At 50.4% G+C, this 21147-nt stretch overlaps 1 protein-coding gene across 1 annotated transcript; it reads left to right on the forward strand.

Annotated features, from left to right (window-relative positions):
- Positions 1-528: 528 nt before the first annotated feature.
- LOC135578041 (cilia- and flagella-associated protein 52-like) lies at positions 529-18407 on the forward strand. Its single transcript, XM_065048213.1, has 14 exons — positions 529-552; positions 1663-1923; positions 2655-2791; positions 3314-3442; positions 4351-4450; positions 4906-5022; positions 11448-11548; positions 12498-12668; positions 14233-14381; positions 15043-15188; positions 16368-16519; positions 17144-17246; positions 17409-17520; positions 18183-18407. The coding sequence occupies exons 1-14, from the start codon at positions 529-531 to the stop codon at positions 18356-18358; spliced, it is 1878 nt and encodes a 625-aa protein (XP_064904285.1). The 3' UTR covers positions 18359-18407.
- The last annotated feature ends 2740 nt before the right edge of the window (positions 18408-21147 follow it).

A 21147-nucleotide genomic window follows, 5' to 3' on the forward strand; every position in this document is an offset into this window, starting at 1 on the left:
CTTGCCAATCTTCCAACTTTTCTAACTTCTTTCTAATATCCGGCCATGACTTCGCCACAAACTGTGTTTTTAAAAGAGCTTGCCCGACCGGTGTCATAGGGTCTATCCCGGAGTAAAGCTGCAAGCTCTTTCTTAGTCTTTCTAACCATTCTGTGGGAGTCTCATCTTTCTTTTGTTGTTCATTAAAGGCTTTATTTATGTTCTGCCCTCGAGGGACAGATTCCTTAATCCCTTGGACGATTATAATGCGAAGATCTCCCATATGGCCCCTGTGTTCCGGGTTTTGATTATCCCAGTTAGGACGCTGCTGTGGCCACTTAATGTCAGCGCCCGGCCCTTGTTGGTGCCGTTGGTAAAGATTTAGGGCCTGACAAATCCAATTCTCATATGACCCAAAAATTGGCCAAAATAAACGATCTGGTCTAATCTGCTGGTTTCCCCAGACATGCATGCGATAGTAAACCATTTTTTCCCTACCTTTGTTTCGCGTGCAAGCTGCACCCTCCCAGTTCTTGAGCATAAGGCCCAATGGGGAATCTCGGGGAATATCCGGTAACCTCTCCTTGGGTCCCTTCCCCATGGGATCAGAAGGCTTGCTCTTCCTCTGTCCCATCTTCCGGAGTGTCTTCTTTCACACACACACACGCACCCCTCGTTCGTGGCTCACGCCCTCGCGGGCTATGAGAACCGCACTACTGGAGAGTCCCGCCCTGCCTTACGGCAGGGTCCACACTCACTTCGCTTCCTCCCCAAGCGGGGGGGCGTCTCGTTCATGCACACTCCAGGATACCCACCCCAACCGAACGGAATTGCTTTCTATACTTACCCTCCCCGGGGTCTTCGTCCGGTTCTTCGTGCACAAAGGTTTACGGGGTTCAATCCTTTTGCCTAATTACCTAAATTTAGGGTTCGGAGGTTAAGGTTTCAGGGCGATCCTCCGTCCACTCCAGGACCGTCTGAAAACGGGATGGGGCGCCTCCCTGAAGTTTAGGAGTCCCTCCCAGAGATCCTTAATCCGAGTCACGGCACCAAAATTTGTTATAAGTAAGAGCCAATAAATCGATTTTGAGCCAATCAATTGATTTTATTTAGCAAGCGGTAATTAGGCAAAACAGTGCTGGGTGACCGGGGGAAGCTCAGTTCCGCCAACAGGCACACCACTCAATTTTTCGTGTGTGCTTATATATGTTATACGCTCGTTCAAACGCTGGGAATTTCCGTCTCTGGAACTTTGTTACCTGTGGCACCATCCGGGAGTCCTGTTACCTGTGGCATCATCCGGGAGTCCTGTTATCTGTGGCACCATCCGGCAGTCCTGTTATCTGTGGCACCATCCGGGAGTCCTGTTATCTGTGGCACCATCCGGGAGTCCTGTTATTTATGGCACCATCCAGGCAATCCAGGCATTGGCTTAACTACTACTACAAGGTTCTACAAAACATAATCAAACTTGCACAAGCGCAGTTACTGCTTACAACAATATGCATAATATAATTGAATCCTACTCGATTTGTTCAACATTAGCAATTTTGGCCATCACTTATTCCAAGGGTGACCGTGCTGTTCGACACGGGGTTGTTCTGCTGAACAGCTCTGGGGAGAACTGGAAGGTTCTTTTCCTTCCCCCCCCCTCGCCTTGTGAGGTAAACCGTGGGGAGCCAGTGGTTTCTGCAGCCCCTGAACTGTTGGCAGCCAGCGGATCTTTCACCCGTTTCTCTTGCAGGACATGTTCCCTGTGGCCTCATCTGCCACCCCGACAGGGAGCACATCCTGTACCCCCTGGGCTGTATGGTGCTGATTCAGCACCTGGACACTAAGAAACAGAGTTTCTTGCATGGCCACGCCGATAACGTGTCCTGCGTTGTCGTGTCCAGGGATGGGATGTACGTCGCTTCAGGACAAGTCACCTGCATTGGATTCAAGGTGGGTAATGCTCTGATTTTAACCGCTTAGTAATGACCAGAGAAATTGGAGTTGGCTTGCCAGTGGTGGGAACACCTTTCGTTTATTTTTTCTTTGGTTGGAAAATAAATATCTGCAATGGGAAGATGTTGAAGGGAATGGGAAATTGTAGTTACTCCATTGCTGGATGTGCCTTTATGTTTTTGTAAAACATGAAGCAGTCTCCCTAGGATTGAGGAATTTTTAGTTCCAGTCCTTTTTATCCAAAGTGTTGTGGGCGTGTGGCAGCCAAAATCTCATTAGACATTAATTAATAAATGCTGGTTTATTTCAAGTGAGACCTGAGTTCCAGAGCTGCTTAGGACTTTCAAAAGCCCTTGACAGCTACCTACCTGCATTTTCAGACCTCTGAAGTTCTTTTCGTTTTATTTTTGCCTCTTTGAAAGACCTCAAGACACTTGGAAGGGATCAGGTTTTAGTGCTTTCAGTATTTTAAAACCTAAGTCAAATACTCAGTGTCTCAGGGTAAATGTAGGTGCTGAAATGAAGCAGAGCTACTCAAGTGCTCAGCTGGAATAATGCTTCTCACAGCACCCAGTCTGAAGCCTCTTTGTGTCAGGGGTGCCCAGGGCTGCAGAGAAGCTTGGGCTGGGCTCCTTCGAACAACTTTCCTGCCAGAGAACGTTGTTCTCCCTGATCCTGCGAGTCACATCTCGTGCTCTGCCATCCCCCCCTTCTGCTTTGCCCCGCAGGCAGACGTCATCCTCTGGGATTTCCCAAGGCAGGAGTTACTTGCTCGGCTCTCGCTGCACGAGGGCAAAGTCGAGGGACTCTCGTTCTCGCCCAGAGGCATTTATCTTGTGTCCCTGGGAGGCCAGGACGACGGCAGGTAAGGATTTCCGCTTCTTGGCACAAGATTTTTGACAAGAATCAGATTCTATGGGCGGCCTGAGACGTTTTTCCAGGGAGGGTGGTGAGAGCCTGTCCCGGGTTGGCCAGAGAGGTGGTGGCTGAACCATCCCTGGAGACATCCCAGGCCAGGCTGGATGGGGCTCTGAGCACCCTGAGCTGCTGAAGATGTCCCTGCTCATGGCAGGGGGGCACTGGGGAGCTGGGAAGGTCCCTCCAACCCAAGCTGTTCTGTGATTCTGTATGATTTGAGTCGTGCTCTGCAGAAGGAATCTGATAAATCCACGTAGCCTTGCTTCAGGAGCAGGGGATGTAAACTGCAATTCCACACTTTGGTGACAAGTTTTTTCTTGGGTAGAATCTCTACAAAGTTACTTCTGTTGTGTGTCCTGGTAGGAACAGACTGCAGGACAATAGGCTTTGTCTTGCTTTTGTTTTTTAGTAATTGACTTCCAAGCAATGTCAAAAAGCGAAGCTGTTTCAAGGCTTTCTTCTCCTGCAGGGTGATGGTGTGGGACGTCAGTAAGAGAGAGGCTGTGTGCGGGAGCCCGGCCTCGCCGCGCAGCGCCAGCAATGCCAACGTCGTCATGTGCTCCAGCTGCAGGGACGAGATGTTTGTCACTGCTGGAAAGTAAGGGTTTGTTGAGAGGAACGAGCAGAGCGAGAGAACCCCTGGCCCTATTTCCTTTGACAAAGAGTCTTTATTGAACTACAAGGAAACTTAAGCAACTGTGTGCTTGTGTTGTTTCTTTTTACTCTGAACGGACTCATGAATACCCGTCAGGTTGTAGCTTTAAGGCATTTCTGCTTGTTCTCCATGTAACAAGATGTTTTCAGAGCAGCACACAGGGGCCCACGTGCGTCACTTCTGCTCCTGATAGCAGGATTTTGTACTCAGCATTCCCCGTGCGGTGTTTAACATATTTAGTTGCCAGTGATTACACAAGAAAAGCAGTCAATGAGTGCCCCTGAACAATGGCTAATTAATGTCGAAACAATGATGTCTTGCTGGTCGTTGGATGATCTCCTGTCCTCACCAGATGTGATGTACAGTTGGTCACTGGCTTGTAACAAAAGTTGTACAAAACGTCGCGTTTTGCAAGGATTTGCGGCAGCGCCCGTATATCCAGGCTGACGTTTAAACGCGTTGAGGGCCTGCACCTCCCTGTGCATCAGGGACGGCTTTGGGTGCTCTTGGCTGCACTCGCACTTATGAGTGCTCGCCTTTGCAATTTTAGCACTTTGGTAAATGTAAGGGTGACTCTGCTTAAAGATATGACATCGTCTCTGACATCGTCAATTAAATTGCACTAGAAAAGAGTTGAAAGTGTCCTCACATATGTTTTTGCTGAAGCCTTAAGATTTTTGATTTACCCGGAAAAAGTTTCCATAAGAGACTTCTCTGATATTGTTCTTTTTCTCCGTATTGAAAGATCAGAATAATGGAGCCTTGTGAAGGCTTTTTACTTCTTGTAGTACTGAAAAAACTTGGAGGTTTCTGCATCTGTGGATTTGATCCCACTCTGTTTGTTCTTACAGTTTCACCATTCGAGTGTGGGAACTCGATACAGCAACTAAAACAATCCATCCATCTGAATGCTACGCGGGGCAACTGAGAGGAATCAGCGTGTGTGTTCAGGTACGTTTCAGCCAAGATGACTTTGCTAAACTAAGAAACTCTGTACAGACTAGAGAAAAACCACGAGTTTCTCTAATAATGCTGGAAATGTTGGTCCCAAGTGCGTGACGGCAGTGAAGTTCCTCAGCATTGGCCATGGCAGTTGATCTCCCACGGCCTCTGGGAAAGAGTGTTCTGGATGCTCCTCAAGAGAAGCAGCACGTCTTACGGTCACGGGCTCCGGCACCTGGATTTTTATGCTTCCAAATATGATCTAGATTTGGTTAGAAAGTGTCTGGCGTTCAGCAGTGTTCTGGATCTGTGCGTGTGATGGAACAGAAACATTGGCTGGGTTCCCCCAGGTGAACTCTTGGCAATCCACTGAACTAAAGCTGTTGATGCAGCCCAGTGTCAGGCGTGGGACACGGGTCTCAGTATCCAGACCGTGATCTCTTTTTCTTTATGCTTTCTTATAGATGACAGACGATGATGGTGATTTTCATCTTGGCACGACGAGTGGAGATGTCCTGAAAGTGAACACAAGCAGCAAGGTGGTGACTGCCTGTGGGCCCCAGAAGAAGAAGTTGAGCATGGTGAGTAGCAGCTCTGTGACTCCAATTCTGTCCTTGTCCTGCTCTTTGTCAGTGACTGAAGGTAGAGCAACCTGCGGGAGAACCATCACAAAGCGGATTCTCAGACTAACGCTTTTCCTGCGCTGTCAGTTCCTTGTGTCTCGGTCTTGATGCTGAAGGCTGAGCCCATTGTCCCGCCTTCGTTGAGCTTCATTTGGCTCAGAATTTGGGTTTTACTTGAATCTCGTGTGTCATCCCACAAACTCTTGTACAATTCATCTGGTAAACGTCATAGGAAGTGAAAAGCAGTAATAAAAATGGAGTAGTTCCTGACTTTTTTGCTTCTTTTAAGAAGATACGAGCTGGAGTGAGACAGAGGACGTTCCTGGGAAGGCTGGTGGAAGCGCTTGTTTGAGAGGCTTTCCCGCACTTACTGCTGTAAGGTCCTATAGTGAGATCTCACAAATGTGTTAAACTGTCTGGACTGAACTTTTCTTTTTGTGTTTGTTCCCCATCCCATTCCCCCACTTCCCTTGGTCTTTTTGCTGTTCTGATTCTGCCACTGATGAGGCAGAGATCTTACTGAAAAAGGCAGTATAAATCATGTAATTCAAGAGTTTATTGTAATGCGTATGCACAATTTGGACAAAACAAGGTTGCACAGGGTACATTGATTCTATTGCTTTTTAACTTCTGAGTTCTTGACTTCATAACCCCAAGGGTTTTTTTAACTGAGCTTTTTTTTGTCTCTAATTTGGACTCGTGGGTCTGAGCATCCTCAAACAGGAGTTATCTCCTGAATAAGGAGCTTCTGACCTGTGGTCGTACAAGAATTCTGCATGCAGGCAGCTGTAATGATAAAACAATCGGCACCAGCTAGAACACTTGTTGTGGATTTCTCGTTATTTGGTGCTAGAAAAGGCTTCTTGTAGCGTCTCGGTCTATCCCTTGCCTAAGCTGGGATGTGTTTTGCGACTGCGTCAGCAGCACGCCCAGCAGCGAGCAGCAGGGGCAGCGCTGCCGCGGGAGGGCCGGCTGTGCTGGTGGGGATGCCGCGGGGCCGCTGTCCTGCGGGGCAGCAGATCTGCTCTGAGAGCAGCACAAGCCCACAGGGGCTGTAAGAGCAGTTCAGCAGTCAGCCCCAAAGAAAACGCTCCTCTGGGCTTGTTTCTCTCAACCTCCTGAACTTTGCTTGGACAGGTGCATCCAAACCATGTACGTGCCCGTTCCAGATGAAATATTTATTGCGTTACAAATGCAGGCCCATGTCTCCGGGATAACTTGGACCCACTGAATCCTTTGAAATACAGTTCAATGTTTATCTGTTCCAGAAGGGTGGAGAAGTTGTTACTTGTTTTTCCCACTTATATTGTAGGAATGCAAGTAGTTTTTCTCTGTGTCCCTCTTAAAGGACAGGAATGGATGTGTTTTGTTTCCTGCTGGCAATGGTAAGTTTGCTGCAGGTGTGTCCCCGTGTGGGGACACCCGCACTGGCCGCGGTTGAGCCCCTTGTCCGGCTGCCCCCCTGCAGGGCTTTGCGTCCACGCAGGACCCGTGGCTGCTCTGTGCTGTCTCTTAGGCCAAGGTCTTGGTGACTGTCACCTCCCCTTCCAATGCCTGCGTGCTTTGAGTCCTTCTCCATCTCGCAGCACGTGCACCTCGCCCAGAGCCCCTGCTTGAAGCCACCCGAGGGCCTGAACTCCCGTGTCCTCAGGGCTGAGGGAAAGGTGCCAAATGCACTTGAAACAAAACTTCACCAAAAATACACTTCTGAGAGCACTGCTAAAGAAGCCGTCAGGCAGGGTCACGAGCAGGATGCTGTGCCGTTTGGGGGTCCAAAAGAAAAAGCCAAGGCTCAAAGCCAGACCACAGTCCAGTCCGTACTGTGAGGGGTTTTATCGTAAGGCAGATCCATAGGAACGGCAGTTTGTGGCAGAGACCTTTGGAGCATCATGAGCTTCAGCTGACATGGCTTCTGAGAGTGAAAAGCTGAGGGCAAACAGGCCCCTTGACTGTGCAAGAGGCTGACAAGGTGTTGAGGAGAAGGGAAGATCCAGAAGTGGGTCTCATCACAGCCGCCTGCCAGCCTTGTGGACGAGCCCTGAGCTGGTAGGCGCTAATCTGGCTTCAGCTTGGGTTTGTGACTGTAATGTGGTGGCAGCTTCTTAGGATGTGGCACTGGTCGTTGGGGGAGCCGGGAGAGAAAAGGAGACATTCCCGTTGGATGGAAATAGCGAGGAGTCCTCCCAGTCTCCTCCTTTCCCCTCCCGCTTCAAACAGGCGTTCCTGTTCACAGGCTTTTCGGTCAGACGCGCTCAGCCCCGTCACCCCTTCTCCTCTTGCTCTCTCCCTCGCTCTTCCCAATGCGCTTCCCTTGTGCCCGAGGAGGGGAATTCACCAGGGCAAACCCGTGTTGCTGCCGTCACTGGGAAGGCGCTGGGACGTTTTTCTCTGCAGTTACTGTCAGTGCCTCGGCCACAGATCCCCTCTCATACTTTCCAGCTCTCTTTCCCAGCTCCGTGCTGTGATTCCCTTTCCGCCCACCCCCTGCACATCTCTGCACACAAATCATGCCTTGTCACTGGACTGTCAACAAGTGCTCGCTGGACACACGTAGGATCTCGTGTTTTACGGCAGAAATTTCCAGTTGTAGCCTCACCTCCAGTGCCGAAAGAGGTATTTTGCAGATGTTTTTTCGAGTCAAAACCACAGCGTTTATCAAAACAAAACTATTTGCATCCTTGTTTCCACACAATTTAGTCCATCCCGTTGCTAACCAAGACATCTTGTGTGTCTTTCTTGAAAATGTACCTTGCATTAGCACTTGTACCAAAACTTCTCCCATCCGGAGCCACGCATTGCAATGCTGTCTGTGTTTGAGAACAAACCTCTGCAACCCATGTTCACCAGTTGCACCGGGGAATTACGATCCGGTGGCAAAGCATGAAACTGCAAACCTGGAGTCCACAGCCACCCCACGCCGAGCACATCTGTAAAGGGTTTAGATACTGCGGGGTGAGGAGGCGATTCTGTTGAAAACAAGGTGGGGCACCCTTAAAGGAACTTAGCCTTTAGATACATAAGAACGTGTTTATTGTATAGACACGATCTGAAGATTTCTTGGTTTCTGTTTTGAAGAGGAGTGGCAAAATAGTTTGTTATGATGAAGCAACTTGTTTTCCATCTGCCTGGAATGAAGTTTAAGTGCCTGTCTCTAAGGTGTATAAAGACTGGAATAAACAGCAGCATTAATTTTGCTCCCTGCCGCGGGCCTGAGGAGCTGTAAGGCACCCGTTGGAATGTGAAGAGGGATGTACAATTGCAAACGCATTTTCAGAAGTAGTTGGAGTGATTTGCATTGTAAAAAGAAATAAATATTGACAGGAGATGCGCTGGAAGAGTTCACAGAGCGCTCAAGAACTTTGCAAGAGATCCGAGTGGGACAAAGAGCAGGAATCCCTGCAGGAAGGGACCGGGCAGGCTGCAGTTCTGATGGGGTTTTTATTTATAGTCATACTTGAAAGCGCTGGTTTCTTTGGGTGAGCAGTCAATAATGAATGGAGATATTTTTAACCTCCTACGTTAGACTCTGCATTTCACCTACAAGAGCACTGGCAGCTGTAATCAGATAAACTCCGTAGTCATAGGTTGCATTTGTAATGCTGCCACCTGCCATAACGCTGAACCCAAAGGGCGTCTGAGGTGGAAGATTTTACAGGCAAAACCACAGACCAGGAGCTCAGCAGCCAGGTGATGGGCCCGTGATAACAGGGGACTCGCCAAACGCTGCCAGCGCCTCGGAGGAAGTTTCCAGAAGCATTGCTCAGAAACCGCTCTGCTTGTGGATCGTCTTTCTAATGCAAAAGAATCCCTTTGTTCTTGTGCGTTTGCTGAGAATATTTGCACGAAACCCAGCGCCGCTGCCGCTGTGAGAATGTGGCAGAAGATCCTCTCCGCAGGTCGTGTTTGTCACCCATCAGGAGACTGCGGATGTGCTGCTGCTGGAGCCGGCGAGCGGGGAACTCAGTGCTGGTGAATCACAGAGCGGGAGAGTGTGTGTCAGGTTCTTTTCTGCAGCCCATGGTTATTTGATCCTCAAGTTAAATCGTCTTTAAGCCGATGCGTAGGTAGGTGTGAGGCTGCCTGCATTGCCAGCGCTGGAATGCACAGTAACGCTTATGGTGACTTGGGGTTTTTTCCTTTAAAACGTATAAGCAAGCCTTTAAAAACAACCAATTGCTTCTATTTGCGTGGATAATCGAAGCAAAGGAATTTTCCCAGATTCATCAGACCTCGCCTGTGGCTTTTTCTGTGTCCTTTCTGGGTCTAAACAGCTCAGATGTCCATTTTGTTTTCTCTTCTTTCTTCACTTCTTCTCTCTCCTTCCTTAGACCTTCAGTCCTTTCTGCGAACAAAACCAACACTTTGTGGCTTTGGTTTTTCTAAACCCTCTGAAGGTGTTAAATGCTGAACATTTCCTGGGCTTAGGCCAGATTAATGCTTGAGAAGCACAGGAAGGCTGGGGGTGCTGCTTAGATGTCAGACTTTGAATCCTAAAGCAGCGACATCTGTGTGTGTTCCCCAGTCACAAGTCAAGCCCACGACAGGGGTTTCTTCCTGGGGAATAAATACAGAATTACTCTGAGTCGCCTCTTGGTCGCTCTTTGAGAATTGACTTCTTGGTGCTTTCACAACACTAAATGCTGGAGCTGGGCATTGTTTTTCCCCGAAGAGCCACCACCAAACAGAAATTGTTGTTTTCCCATAATGGCTCGGGCTTAAAGGAGAAACAATCTGAACGTTGCGAACCTGCTGGTGGGATCCCAAGGGCTGGCAATGGTGCTTATGAACCTGGGAGCGGCAAATGCTGCTGGAGTCTGGACTGTGACTTGCGGTGTCAGTCCAACAGCTCCTGCCCGTCCCTGCGGGTCTGTCTGGGCGGAACAGCCGCCGGCCACAGGTTCTGCAGGCGCCTCTGGGACGGGAACTTCGTTTTCAGTTCCAGTTTGGTGGCACAAAGCTCCTTTATTTCATGGTTTTGTCCTTTCCATTTCACTCATGCAGAAGTTCGCCCAAGCTCGTAGGGATATTTTCCCAAGTTAGAATATCAGGAGAGTCCAGCGTAGGGCAACAAAGATGATGAAGGGAGTGGAGCACCTCCCTTATGAAGAAAGGCTGAGGGAGCTGGGTCTCTCTAGTTTGGAGAAGAGGAGGCTAAGGGGGGACCTTATTAATGTCTATAAATATATAAAAGCTGAGTGCCGTGAGGATAGAGCCAGGCTCTTCTCAGTGGCAAACAATGACAGGACAAGGGGTAATGGGATCAAGCTGGAACACAAGAGGTTCCACTTAAATTTGAGAAAAATCTTATTCTCAGTGAGGGTGCCAGAGCACTGAACAGGCTGCCCAGGGGGGTGTGGAGTCTCCTTCCCTGGAGACATTCAAAACCCGCCTGGACATGTTCCTGTGCGACCTCACCTGGGCGTTCCTGCTCCATGGGGGGATTGGACTGGATGATCTTCTGAGGTCCCTTCCCATCCCAAACATACTGTGATACTGTGATACTGTGATTTAACCCCACAGAAGTCATTTCACTCCTCTGGCAGCCTATCTTGGAGTCTCTTGGTGATTTTCAAGAATTAATCTGTTGTACATGGAACAGTAATATTACTTCACAGGTGGCAGAACTGAAGCAGATCTGACTCTTCTTACACTTGTATTTTGTGGAAGGCTGAGGACTGTTTTCATTTGTTTGGGTGTTTTTTGTTGATGTTGTTGTCATGCATTTTTTTCCTGTAGCCTGGTACTTTATCCACCGAACAGCATTTCTCCTTTTCCAGTGGCTGGCCTCCCGTTGATCTGCTCTGCTCAGTGACAGCAGAAACCCGTGTTGACCATGGGCTGACTCATTTCCAAAGCTTTCCTGTGACAAACGTATTTGATTACTAATAGGTGGGAGATGGGATTGCATCTTTCAGGCAGAGAGAGAGGCCTGAGACGCAGAGGATCATCCTAAAAAGAGCTGTAGGAAAGACCATTGAAGCTGAGTTGTATCCTCTGTTGTTTTCGTGGCTGTTGGATGAAGGACACGCGGAAGGAAAAGCGCGAGTGCCGCTCCACGATGTGGGTATCGCTTGCTGCGATGAGGTCAGGCTCTGTACGTGGTCCCAGCTGCTCTGAAGAATCCAAGATAATGCTGTTTGCTCGCTCCTCGTACTGTATTAGTTCATATAGACCTGCAATTAATAACTCTTTTCTCCCTTCTCCCTCTAGAGAGCCACTCTTTAGCCCAGGTCAGTGACAAAACACTGACAAAGCCATATTGGAGTGAGATAAGCACCGCCGTCGGGAGCCCGGTAGAGACTCCGTTGTGCTGTTCAGCGTGGCTGCAGCAGCAAGGAGCCTCTGCTCCCATCCGATTGCGTTTTCATCCTGTTTGCTCCTAGGGAGTCACAGCTTTGCTTTTGCCGAAGACAGGAGGTTTAATAGTCGGCACCAGAGAAGGGACTGTAGCTCTCTGTACAGGCTCAGACTTCCAAGTAAAGAAGTGAGTTTGTAGCTGGAAGAATCAGGAGGGGAGAGGTGACAATTCCTCCAAAAGGGTCACGGTATGAGAACCAATCATTTCTATGGAAAGGCATAATCCAAGTCAGTCTCAGTTTTTCAGTCCTGCAGACACAATACACGGTCTGGTTCCAGCGTCATGAGGTTGGAGCAAACTGAAAATGACTGCGTGCGTTTGCAGGGAAGTGCCCTCTGATCCTTCCTTGGAAATGACTGTTGTTTCCTTTGGAGCAGTAGGAGTCAGATCCTAAACTGATGCCAAGCCAGACAGATTTGTTGAAGTCAATAGAATGATGCTTATTTACGCCGGGTGAGAAAGAGTAGTAGTTGCCATCTCCAAAAGGGTTTGTTGGGGCTCATGGGATTGTAAAGCAGGGCTCTGCTCATTTTATAGGCACGTGTCTGGAAGTGCTGGAGTATTTGCAAGGCTTTTTTCTGCATACCAGATAGAAAGCTGCAGGCGTCATTTCCCCATACGTGATTTGAAAATGGGGCTCACACCTACTCATTTGGCATTGCTTGAATATCCCCTTCAAGTGTACAGTTCTGCAAGCTTAGCTTTGTACGACTGAAACTATTCCCAGAAGGTCTAAACTGTCTGGAAATATCCTTGAAAGTGGGATATTGAAGTGCACTTGAGCAAGAATATCAACAAAGCTGTTGTTACCTTAGGCCCTGGTGCAGGAAATCAAGTCTCCAAAGCGCTGCCTGTGCCAGCCCTGGCAGAGCAGCAGGTGGGACGGGCAAGATCATGGGAAGTAGTAAACGTGACTGGGAATGGAATGTCAGTCCTGCCCATGCTCTTGCGTCTTGATATCACAGCCTAGTGTGGAGCTTTTTGGGGAAACAGCGAAAGTCGAATTCTCGAGAAGCTGGAAAATGAAAGCTCCTCGAGGTCAATGTATGGCCAAACCTTTGCTTTCTTTGCACAGGAGGATGCGAGTTGAAGGTGCTGTCACTTCCCTGACGTGTAGAGGTCGGGACGACCAGTTCTTTCTAGGGACAAATAAAGGCCAGATGCACCGCAGTGCCTACGCTACATTTAAAGAGGAGCTGGTCGCCGTCTGTCACACCGAAGCCGTCAACGACATTGTTTTTCCTGAGTGAGTATAACGGGCTGGGCTGTATTTGGCTGGTGCAGAAGCTTGAGGAGCTGCCGCTGAGGTCAGGGTGCCTGTGTGCGCAGCTTTTACCACAGGAACCCAGAGCCTGGTACCATCTGTTGGGATGATTGATACGGGCGATGCTGTCACCTGCCCAAAAAACGCCGGGGTGACGGTGAGCAGCTGCTTCAAAGCAGAAGGCAGCAGTTCAGTTGGAGCACTGGAAAAATCACTGATCTGCAGAAAGGATGATAAGTAAAAAGACCTGAATTATTGATGTTTGGGCACCGGCAGGGATGGCAGCCTCCCCCTTTTGTCCCAGGGTCGCTCTGCATTTGTCTTGTGAACGCACAGCAAATGTTCCCTTCCTGGGTAGTAGCATCGTGACTCTTTCTTTTGTTTTTTTAAACCCACAGTGGATCATCTCTGCAGATGGAAAATGGGATTTTGATCCAAATGAACATTTTTGGCGTATTTTTATTGCTTTGCTTCTCGGCCCAGCGCAAAGGATCAGATGTCACCGAGGTGCAGGGAGTGCAGGGTGCAGGAAGCGCTCCTCCCTGCCTGCCGCCAGCCTCAAACCCACATCTTCTCATTTAATGAGAAAATCAGGTGGAGCTTTAGGGTGATGTGCTGCTGATACCGCTGATTGACATGCCTGTGTCACAGCCATTGGTGCTGACTGTAAGGACTACAGGACTACATCCTTGCATAGATGTTTGAACTTCTTATCTGTTGCCTGCTCTTGAACAAAGCCTATTGCTGATGGGGAAATACGGGCTTAATTTCCCTGCTCTGGCTTATTTCAGAATCCTTCACTTGCTGATGTTATCCTGGTTGATAAAGCACCCGTGCAAGCTGGGCTTGAAAGAGGCCACACTTGTGTTGTGCCGGTTTTCTCTGTCCTGGTTCATCTTTCTGGGCATTGATGGTGCTGTTGAACAAAAGCTCGCGGTACCTTTCTAGATGTCACTTTCTGTTGCATCCCTAGGACGAGTGGCTTAGAGCTTATTTCAAAGCACTGTGTCCCATGGCTTTTGAAATGCTGCAGGTCTTGTTTTATTCCAACATTTATAACAAGTATATTATGAACAGACTTTGCCATCATTTCTATCACCTTCAGCGCTGTTGAATGGGAATCATCCAGTAAGCAAGATAACAAATGACATCTTTACAATGTGAGGCTGCTGTTAGTGGCTGATGTTAAACCTGGGCAGTCAGCACTTTTACACCCACTTTTGTGTCTATTCTATAGAACACATGAAGTTGTTTAGAGATTGAATATGGGGAATAAACGTCACAGCTTCAGCAGAAAGAGTTCTTTTAGTTTAACTTTAACTGTTCCTTAAAATGAATCTTTGAAGAGAACCCAAACCAGGGGAATTTCATGTGAGAAAGGTGATCCTCCAAAAAAGGCCTTTGTCTTAGCCATGGGGATCCCTGTGGGGCAGATCCCAGCTGCAGGTTAGCAAAGCCGAGCTTTGGAGGCCGATTTGAGCCGTGACAAAGCAAGGAGCGTTTCTGTGTGCCCCTCCTCGTTCCCTCTCCTCTCTGAACTCTCCAGGGGACATTCGGACTTGTTCGTTACCTGCTCCACAAACGACATTCAAGTGTGGTACACGCCGGAACGTCTGGAGCGGCTGCGAATCACCGTCCCCAACGTCACCCGCCACGCGGTCGAGGTGACGAGGGACGGCATGGTCATCGTTTCAGGTGATGGTCAGTCCAGAGCCGTGGCTCCTCAACTTAATAAACATCAGTATGTTAAAACGAAGAGAAGATTAAATTGGGAAAGCGTTTAAATGGAGTTCATGGCGACACCCAAAGGCCTCTTTGCTTGCAGCTGGTCCGATGGACTTTGCTGGCAGCCCCGCTGTCCTGGTGCTGCAGTTGCGGTGAGGGTAGAAGGCAAGGGCTGGAGACCTTGCTTTGGATCAGTGAATTCCGGCAATCCAGAATGCGGTTCAGTCTTATTTAAATTACCTAATTCTAAAATATCAACCTTGTTGTGTGCAGCAGCTTCACCTGTGATGTATGTAGAGCATATTTGCATAAAGCCGCCGTCCATCGCCACGTGCAAGTTGCTGACACAGGGACTCCTGCAGTCCTAGAGCAGCCGTGCAGCCTCCCCATGGTTACCAAACCACTTTGTCCACAGCCAGAGTCCAAAAGCAATTACATTTCAACAGTGTGTTTGGGACCGTAGCTCTGCGGGCTCATCTGCAGTACAGTGGTTTTCACGGGTATGCTGGTGATCTAACAGCGTGGGCCTTATGTGGGAACTTCTTTATAAAAAGGGGTTGGTTTGGAAAGAGCGACAACAGTGTGAGGAAAGTCTGTGCGCCCGGGCAGTCTCTTTCTTTCTGTTCATCAGCTTGGAATGACGGGAAAATCCACGCCTTCGTGCCCGCTACGGGAGAGCCAATGTACGAGATCAACAACGCCCATAACCTGGGAGTGACGGCAATTGCTGCGACCAGCGACTGCAAACAGATCATTAGCGGAGGAGGTGACGGGCAGGTAATTTGTGCTTCAAAACCTGGAGCAGCTTCGTGCGCTCATCACAGGGCCTGCGAATTGCCTGGAAGTGCTCAGTCAGAACGGGAGCTGTTCTGAGCTGCCGCTTGAGCCAAGGGCTGAGTTCAAAGAGATCAGCTTTTGAGATGTGCTGTTGTTCTCAGAGGGCATCATGTAAAACAGTGCCCCGATTTCTTCTGGCGTGGCAGTTTTGGAAATCCTTCTAATGCAGAATATGCTCTTCATCCTTTTTGTTCATTTGTCTCTCCCCTCTATTTGGCTGTATTTGTGCAGCTGAGACAGAATTACAACTAAAGGTTGGTTAAGCAGAAAGGAGAACCACAGGGGCGCACTTGCAGTACTCGTTGGGAACACAAAAAAGCTGCTCTGCGGTGCTAATGGTTCTGTCAGAATCAGTCCTCAGGAAGCTGTGACTTCAGGGTTGCTGAAGGGATCGGGATGCTCTGAGCTTTGAGCAAGTGGCAACTGGACATCCAGATCCCTTCGGGAACTCGGCATCAGCCTCGAAAGCGTGGAAGGTCAGCTCTTCTCTGCCTTTGATGCCCGTGTCGAAATGTCTAAATTTTCCCTGGGATTTGGCCTTAGTGGAATGTCGAGGTGAACAGACATTGCAATGTTTGGCACTAGTGGGACAGGACGTGCAAGGTGTGAAGGATCAAGGCCTCAAAGCAGAAAGATTTTTGCTGTTACCAGCACAGGGAAAAGAGGTGCTTTCAGGCACGTGTTTCACATCGAAGCTTTAAAGAGCTGTTTTGTATTTCCTTCCTGGCATTCTCTGTAGGACAAATAGCGGGTAGCTCCTTTCTATTCCATTGCAGCAGCTTTGTGCTTTGATCTTGAAAGCACCACTGGCAATAGATCGTGGACTGGGTGGTTTTTCCTGATCAAGAGCTGTGTAAAATGAAGCATGGGAGAGCGGGCACTTGGCAAAACCAAGGCCTGGGGTTGATGGCCACGAATTCCTGAAGCAAGTGGATTACACTGTGGAGAACTCAGTTGAGCTTCACAGGTCAGCTGCACCAATAACCCACAGGCCAATGGAGATGGTTGGGACTGAGCTGCTGTACGTGTTGGCAGAGAAAGGCAGAGTTCAGGAAAGCTCCTCCTGAGCTCCGGCAGGACCAGCTGGTACCAGAGCAGATGTGTGTTGCTGATTTTCAGGTGAGGATCTGGAATATTGGTGAGAAAACCCAGAAGCTGAGGGAAGTTCTGAAGGAGCACAGAGGTGCCGCGTCCTGCATCAAGACTAATAAGAACGACAAAGAGGGTGTCACAGCCAGCCTGGACGGAACGTGCGTCATCTGGGATCTTGAGTAAGGCGACAGATTAGTATTGCGAAGGCACTTGGAGTGCTGGTAATATCTGTAGGGTCACTGTGCCCGGTTTGGGACACCACAGAGCGAGGAGGAGGGGAAAAAGAGCACGAAGAGATAAAAACTTCTAGAAAGAACAATCGGGTCAGGGAATGTAGAACCTCCAATTCGAGAAGCTTTTCAGAAAAGCTCAGACAAACCTTTGTTCTGCGGTTGTTTTTCTGTGCGGGATCCTGCTTGGCCAAGGTGGAGCGGGTGAGTTCCCAAGTTTGCCACTAGCTCTGTTTTCCAGAACTTTGTGACTCGTGTCGAGCTCTTGCGGATCTGCAGACTTTCTGCACTGGGGTAAGGCCGAGGACACCTTGGCATAGGGAACAGCACCTGGAAAGCATTCTGGGTTTAAACATTTCATTTCGTACGACAGCAGATCAAGAGTCCTACAGGGCAGCTGTGATGGAAGCAGAACTGATAGCCTAACGGGCTTCATGGAACCCTGAACTCAGAGCAGTGCCTGAGAATATCCAAGGAGAGAGATCTGATGTACAGCACAGGCAGAGACATTCCAGGCAGGCAAAGTTTGGGTTTTGACGCTGTTGCTCTGTCTCATTTTGGGGTGTTTTGCAGGCGTTACGTGAGAAAACAAATGATCCTAGACAACACATTGTTCAAATGCGTGTGTTACCATCGCGGAGAGTACCAGATCATCACCAGTGGAACAGACAGAAAGGTGAGCAAAGCTGCAGGAACTCTGCAGTGCACAACACACGGTCTGGCGCTGGTTCTGGGGTGAAACTCCTGTCCCTGCACAGCAGGTTGTGTCCCAGGGCGGTGCTGAAACCCGTGTGCTGCTCACGGCCAGCTGAGCGCCCCGCTCTGCTCTGCTCTCTAGATCGTGTACTGGGAAGTGCTCGATGGCTCCGCAATCAGAGAAGTGCAAGGCTCTCTGTCGAGCTCCATCAACGGGATGGACATCACATCGGACGGGGCGTCCTTTGTCACAGGTCAGTGCGTGGTTGGAGCTGGAGAAAGGAGGTCGTATTAAGACCAGGAAAAGCAAGGCAGTGAACCAAGGATCTCAGTACAGTGCGAAAAAGCTGAAAAAAAGGGGTCAGCTAAAGGGGAAAAGAACATGAATCACCGAAGAAAAATACTGTGGTTCAGGCTGTAGTTCAGACTGGGAAGATGCTGCTGTAGCTCACTGGGATCTGCTGGTGAAGGTCCTGAGCCCTTCACTGGACACTGACCCCAGCAGAACAGAAGCAGTTTTTGCCATAATGCCCAAGAAAACATATCCTGCTCTTCCTAGGAACACCGAAGCGTTCCCCTGCCTGGGAGCGGGGAACAAAAAGCAGCAGAACTCGGTGTATCACAGTATCACAGTATGTTTGGGATGGGAAGGGACCTCAGAAGATCATCCAGTCCAATCCCCCCATGGAGCAGGAACGCCCAGGTGAGGTCGCACAGGAACATGTCCAGGCGGGTTTTGAATGTCTGCAGAGAAGGAGACTCCACACCCCCTGGGCAGCCTGTTCAGTGCTCTGGCACCCTCACTGAGAAGAAGTTTCTTCTCAAATTTAGGTGGAACCTCTTGTGTTCCAGCTTGGTCCCATTACCCCTTGTCCTGTCATTGTAATCGTTTGTTCTTCCTCTGTGCCTGACGCAGGTGGTGATGACCATCTGGTGAAGCTGTGGGACTATAAGGAGGGCACGGTGACTCACGTGGGAGTGGGCCACAGCGGCAACATCACCCGCCTCAAGATCTGCCCCGCGAACAAGTACATGGTGAGCGTGAGCGCGGACGGTGCCGTCCTCATCTGGAAACAGCCCAGCTGGGGCTGACAGCCGGTGCCGGAGCTGCTGGGCTGCTGCTTCCCCGGCCGGCCCTGGAAATGCTCTTTTCTTACCACTCAGTTTGTTGTCAATCGTTTGTTCTCTTAGAGTAAACAGTATATTTCTACTCCCTGGTGTGCATTTACCCGGTCCTTAGATACCCTTTCTAGCTCAATTTTTTTCAGGGGAGGTAAGAATTTGCTGCTTGTTTTGGATTCATCACTTCCGAAAATCACCTTGGCAGTTGTTGTAACAGTTTGCGTTGTTCCTGCCGCCTTTCCTGCCCGTCTCAGCATCATCTGCCTTGTACGTCTACTCATTTGTGGGCTCTCTCTTGCTTTCACATGGTCTCTCTCTTCTCTGCACTCTCCTGTCTCTTATTTAATGAATAACTTGTTGTTTCAATTCAGTCTGCTGTGTTTAGTGCAGACAGCAGTGCAGGCAGTGGTGCAGACAGGCGTGTAGACAGTGGTGCAGGCAGAGCGCAGGCAGCGGTGCAGGCAGCGCACAGGCAGCGCACAGGCAGCGCACAGGCAGAGCACGGGCAGCGCACAGGCAGAGCACGGGCAGAGCACGGGCAGCGCTGGACCATGCCCAGTCTCCCAGCCCCACCGGTTCTCCCCAGCTCAGCCCCGGGTACAACCCGCGGCAGTGGGACGGGGTGTCTGAAAGCACATTTCCCCTCGGCCGCACGGGTGTTCCAGCCTGTGCCAAGGGACGGGAGCGGCTCCAATACAGAAAACATTGTCCGATGGCAAAGCCCAGACAGTGGGGACCACGTTTTCCCTTTGTTTTTATTGTTATTGTGATTGGCAGCATGACAATGGATTTCTGCCGGGCCTGGAACAGCTCAGCTCAGACCTGCTCAGGCTTTTTTCTTGAGCTTATCCTGACACCCAAGTGCCTCCCTGGGGCAGAGACTCTTGCCCAGGCAGAGGAGACGTTCCCAACACTGTCCTGTCACCGTGTCTCCCTGATCAAACCAAAACTCTCCGTGTCTTTAATATCCATCCCAGCTGTCTGGTGCCCGAGGCACCGGGACAGTTCGTGCCATAACAACACGGAATTTTCCAGAATAGCGAGCAAGCGTTTTCCCCCCTGCTTGCATTGGACGTTTTCATTTTCCCCACCCCAAATTTGCTCCCGAGTCTGCAGCATGCTGCAGCGCCGATGGATGTTGGATTCAGCCTGAACAGGAAGGCATCGCGTTCAGAACGGTTTGAAGGGGGAAGGTCGCACACACGATCTTGTTGAAAGGCAGATCAGCATAGCGAGCATTCCTGGCGCCCGCTCCAACCTGCAAACGCTTTGGATTGGAATGGACTGGCGGTACCTGTCAGAAAGGAATCGCTGCCTGCGCCCCGGCGCTTGGGAAGATGCTGCTCAAGAAGAACCCCAGCAGGGTTTTAGGTCCTTGGCTGATGGGAGCTGGTTTTCTTCCCCGCATCAGCGTGGCAGGGCGTTCAGAGGCTCTCGCTGCTGTTACCTGCTGCACTTTGTGGCACATTGCTGGGGACCCGGCAGAGCCACTGGCGTTATCTAACACTTCCTAATTCAGGCAGGTTTGGAGTTTTGGGACGTGCCTGTTTCACTGTCGCATTTTAGACTATTTCCCTTTCCTGTGTTCATCGGGTCTTGCTTTCTACCAACCTCCTTCCAACAAATGCTGGTTTCTGATCTCTCAGTCTGGCTCCGGCATCTTTCACTGTCCGGCTTCCCTCGCTTTTTCTTCAGGCTTTTCCTGCTTTCATTGACAAACTGCTTTGGATTTCTGGTTCCACTCAATCCAGCATTAAGCCCCGCTCAGGTTCCGCTGGCGACCACCAGCCTGGCATCCCCGGGGAGGTCACTGTGTCCCTGCCACCAACACCCTGCCCCATGGGAGGAGGGATTGTGACATCCAGCAGCACCACCTGGCCCTTCCTCCACCACTTTGCCCCATCTCTTCGGAACCCACGTCACCTCCAGCTGCATCCAGGGCCAGGCTTGCAGCACATCCCCATGGCCAGGGTGTCTGTGGGGCAGGGAAGGCGCTGCAGAGCCTGCCTGGCACAGCTGTCCCTTCCGGGGGGAAAGGCAGATGCAGGGATGGAAGAGAGTCCGCAGCACCCACAGCCAAGCTCAGATCCCCTGGGAGCCCCCCCAACATCATCATCAGCCTCTGCAGCTCCCCGGGGAGAGAAGAGCCACACGCCGCAATGGGGCCTCTGCAACACCCCCTGCCCTGCAGCGAGGTGACACTCAGTGGCACCCGTGCCTGGCACAGGGACCTCCTTCCCACTCCATCCCTTGCCAGCCCCTTGGCCCTGGTTAAGGACAGCTCTGCCCGAGATGTGCCCAGGCTCCCGGGCACAGGGCAGTGCTGGGGCTGTTATCTCAGCAGTGCTGGCAGCTGTCAAAGCAACCCGGGCCAGGGTTCACCTCCAGGTTGTTGGCACAGACAGGCGGGTCCCAGCCTCACACGGCTGGACTTGGTTGGGGCTGCGAGTCTCTCAGAGCTGTGTGAAGAACCACACGTTGCCACCGGGTTGCCGTCCAGGGGAGTTGCTGCAGAAACAGCCGGTGCCACATGCGTGGTGCTGTGGGACGGATCCAGCTGGACTATGGGACTGATCCGGTTGAAAACTGCTTGTCAGAACCAGAGTGGGTTTCCCCTGCTGGCGGCGCTGCAGGTGGGGAGGAGGAGCTGACCCAGTGGCCTCAGCCATCCTGTGTCCCCCCGGGCACATAGGGAAGGCTCAGGGGCTGATCCCTGCGGCGGGGGGAAGGTTACACTGTCCCTCCCCAGCCAAGCTCTG

Source organism: Columba livia, unplaced genomic scaffold, assembly GCF_036013475.1.
Source record: "Columba livia isolate bColLiv1 breed racing homer unplaced genomic scaffold, bColLiv1.pat.W.v2 Scaffold_245, whole genome shotgun sequence".
Classification (NCBI taxonomy): domain Eukaryota; kingdom Metazoa; phylum Chordata; class Aves; order Columbiformes; family Columbidae; genus Columba; species Columba livia.